Source organism: Triticum dicoccoides, chromosome 4B (genome assembly GCF_002162155.2).
Source record: "Triticum dicoccoides isolate Atlit2015 ecotype Zavitan chromosome 4B, WEW_v2.0, whole genome shotgun sequence".
Classification (NCBI taxonomy): domain Eukaryota; kingdom Viridiplantae; phylum Streptophyta; class Magnoliopsida; order Poales; family Poaceae; genus Triticum; species Triticum dicoccoides.
Genome location: NC_041387.1, coordinates 86,208,896 through 86,213,005, shown reverse-complemented (window position 1 = coordinate 86,213,005; position 4,110 = coordinate 86,208,896). Strand labels below are relative to the sequence as shown.

The 4,110-nt window shown below is 47.8% G+C and overlaps 1 protein-coding gene across 1 annotated transcript; it reads right to left on the bottom strand.

Annotated features, from left to right (window-relative positions):
- Positions 1-573: 573 nt before the first annotated feature.
- Positions 574-2,029, bottom strand: LOC119292540 (WAT1-related protein At3g30340-like). The gene is made up of 5 exons (XM_037571348.1): positions 1,848-2,029; positions 1,712-1,774; positions 1,079-1,607; positions 821-972; positions 574-715 (listed from the first exon to the last, which is right to left on the bottom strand). The coding sequence occupies exons 1-5, from the start codon at positions 2,027-2,029 to the stop codon at positions 574-576; spliced, it is 1,068 nt and encodes a 355-aa protein (XP_037427245.1).
- Between the last annotated feature and the right edge of the window lie 2,081 nt (positions 2,030-4,110).

Genomic DNA, 4,110 nt, shown 5'->3' with positions numbered 1-4,110 from the left:
AGACGAAGATTCAAATTTTCCAACGCCGATGGACAGCTATTGGAGTGGAGAGGCGCGGTCGGAGAACGATGATTGTGGATTTTCTGCAGAAGACGGGGGATTGGAGGGACGGACGGCAAGTCGTGAAGGAGAGACCGGATATAAGTTATTTTTTTTATTTGGCTGTTGTTGCTTTGTGGAGGTCCCCCACGTGTTAGAGTAGGAGGATGAAGGCGAGTGAACTCACCACCAATTCAAATCTTTAGAAGTAGGATAGGAAAGATAACAGAATTGAAGTTAACATATTACTTCATTTGATTTGAGGGACAAATTTTTTCGGACGGAGGAAGTACATATATATGTCCCCACAAAATACACTTCTCCATAAACACGGTAATAGTGTACATATTGTCACCCTACTGTTGTTTGGATTAGAGCCTAAACAGCTTCATGAATGATAGCATCTTGGAGCCTAATTTGCACCAGAACGGTGATCATAATAATTGCTAGAACATGCAAAAATTATTGAAGAACTTATTTGCTGCACATGTTAACACATCACCAAATGGTGGATCTCTGTCTTCCAATCTTGAGTCATGGCTGCGACTGCAATTGCTGCTGCTGCTGTTGTTCTTGGTCATCTTTAGCAACTCTTGGATGCTGTTGCAAGGCCTCCTGCCTCTTGCCCCACAGCAGAAGATACAGGCCACTTATCACAATCACAGATCCCACCACACTGCATGCATGCATACACGTTTGCAAAGCATAAGTTTCAGATGCCAATCATGCCATGGGTAAACAGACACATGCATGAATCTCTATAGGTGCAGTGTGTTTGCACCTTCCAAGGTAGAGCGGTTCATGCAGGACAGTGAAGTCCATGATGCAGACGATGACCTGAGACACCGGGATGAAGGCGGCCACGAACACAGCCCCCCGCTTCTGGATGCACCACGTCAGCAGCACGAAGGACATGCCGGTCGCGACCACGCCCTGAATTTATTCAGGCAAAATCAGTGGCAAGCCAGCTGCATATTGTAGCAAGCAATTGAGATTTCAGAAGCATATACGTATGAGGGCTGGTTGGTTGGTTACTTACGGAGTAGAGGACGGGGATGATCTGGAGCTTGTCGGTGATGATCCAGGCGGAGAGGTTGCGCTGCACGCAGAGGCCAACTACGGCGACCTGGAGGAAGCTGAAGGTGGACAGGAAGGCGTTGCAGGAGTAGACGTAGGGGTACTTCCTGGCGATCCTGCCCTGAAGCAGGTACCAGCAGGCGAGGCAGACGCAGTTGCCGAGGATCGCCACCGTTCCCAGCGTCCACAGCCTGCCGGAGTCGGTTGCCGGGGACGGTGGGGAAGAAGGGGGGCGGTGGAGCTGGTGGGCGCTGTTGGCGTGGGTGAGGGCCACGCCTCTGTAGAAGGTGAGCAGCATGGCGCCGGCGAGCGAGACGAGCGTGCCGGCGAGCTTGGCGGCGCCGGTGGCGGCCCTGAGGTGGAGCGACTCGGAGCGGGTGGCGACGGCAAGCACGAAGGTGAGCACAGGCGCGATGTTGGAGAAGGCGCTGACGAAGGTCGCCGTGGTGTAGCGCAGCCCCACGAAGACCGTGTACTGTCTCATCGCCGCCCTGCCACCATGCAAGATGGTGTAGTAGTACAAGAAATGATCCAGCCGTTGTTACTTAGTTCGAAGATCGAACAGAGAAGATTTGATCAAGGAAAGAAAGAGTACCCGAGCGCGGCGCTGATGAAGAGGTGGGCGAAGATCTCGAGCGTCATCTTGGGCCTCGACTTGCTGATGGATGAGACCAATCAACCGAAGATGAGAAAAAGGCTATGTATGGATGATGTCGTGTGGACTCACTCACCCCTCTCTCCAGTGCGCGATGGGGCCGAGGAAGATGGCGGCGGCGAGCTGCTGCAGCGTGACGAGCACGAGCGGGTCGAGGCCGCCGGCCATGGCCACCTTGACCAGCGCCACCATCACCGCCGACAACACGTTGAGCGCCAGCATCACCACGGTCGGCAACAACAACCCGCCGCTCCCCATATCGCTCTCTCTATTCTGTCTCGCGCTATACCACCACTTAGTAGAGTACACCAAGTCACACACACGCACGCATGCCGATGGAACTGCAAGAAGAAGATATGTGCAAGCCTGCTGGGTCGGTTCCAGGTGAACTTTATAGCGAACCGGGCCGCCTCCGCTTGGGCTGCACATATGCGTTGCACTTGTTGATCGGCAGGATAGGAAGGAGACGAACGCGGCAGTTAGTATCTACTGCAAGGATTCAGACGAGAAATAGAGCACGGGGCGACAGCGAAGCAATGCAACAATAATCATGCAATGCAGGATAGGAAGGAGATCTTTCACCAATGGCAGCAGTAATCAAACAAGATCTTTCCTTTTCTTTAGCCAGGCCCCGGTCTTTTGACAGCTTAAAAATAAGCCGCCCCCTCCCAGCTTTTTCCATAAGCAGTCTCCCTTATTCATCCGGACTTCTAAACTACTCCTTCCGTTTTTAAATATAAATCTTTGTAGAGATTCCACTAGGTGGACTACATACGAAGCAAAATGGATGAATCTACATTTAAAATGTATCTATATACATCCGTATGTGGTTCATAGTAAAATCTCTACAAAGACTTATATTTAAAAACGGAGGGAGTAGTTACGAAATAACTAATTTAGAAGTCTCAATAAATTTCAAAGATGGCTTATTTTTTAAACTGAGGGGAGGCAGCTTAATATTTAAGCGCCCAAAAGAATTGGCCCTTAATTATGTGTTCATGATGATCGAGGTTGCGATCGATCGATCGAGAGAAAGAAGAGAAACTGAACATGATATGAGCAGTTATCTCTTCGCGTTTTGGTCCAACGCATGGCATTGCATGGTCTCCGGCTAGGGCTAGACGTACTAACTGTAAGCGTTTCCATCTATCTATCAATATCTATATTTATCTATCTATCTATCTAGATAGATAGATAGATAGATAGATAGATAGATAGATAGAATCTCCATAATGGTGCTGATGGGCCAGCGCTACTGCTATTGGCCACCAGCCGCGTCTGTATTAGGGATTTTCCTAGTAGTGCATTATCCGTTCCCTATTGGGTTTAAACCCGTTAATATCGAATCATAAGATGGGACCACGGATTCGACGGTGTGGATTAAGAATATCCTCATACGCATTAATATGGCTCAAGGTGATAACCTTCGCGCCGTCAAATATCTGCCTTTAAGGCTTAGAGGACTGGGGAGACATTGGTTTAGTAGCTTGCCCGCAAATTCAATTGACAGTTGGGAAGAACTCGAGGAGGTTTTTCGAGCTAACTTTCAAGGGATTTGTATCCATCGCCCGGACCTAACTCTCCAAGCTAACAATGCCCTATGAGCAGTAAAAAAGAATCATCATGCAACACATGATTTAGAGTATGGTTAATAGTATAGTCAGTTGTTGGTTATATGGTCTTCCCACATCATCTATAGCCAACTTATAGCCAGCAAGTACAATAGTTACATATAAATATGTACTAGTTTTTTAATATATGACCCATCTCACTCTCTCACAATATGCCTAGAAGCGCGTGTTACAGCCAGCTGTTAATCAGTAGCCCCGCTTCCCTTCTCTCTCCTCTCTCTCCTCCTCTCTCTCCTTCACTCTCTCCTCCAACTCATTCAAAATATAATATTCAAAGGCTTACAGCCCGTCTACGTCATTCTATTGTACTTGCTCTTAGTCTCATAGACGGGACTAGGGATCTATTTGGTGTTTTTTTTCACATATGCAGCAGCGTTCTCGCTGAGCCGCTCGTGCTCTCGCTGAGGTGTGAGCCCGTTTGGTCTGCTTGTGTCGCTTTGCGGCTTCAGCACACCATAAAACAGAAGTACAATACGCATTTGGCAAGCCGATACGCCATTCCTCACCGCGACATGATAAAGTCATGACAAGTAATACCATATACTCTCTCTTCTCAAAGTAAGTGTCTCAACTCTAGTATAACTTTATACCAAAGTTAGTACAAAGTTGAGACATTTATTTTGGGACGAAAAAATATATATTAAAGTCATGACAACTCTTTGCTTGTCTGCTAACTCATCAATAAAATAGAATCACCAGCTACGTGCA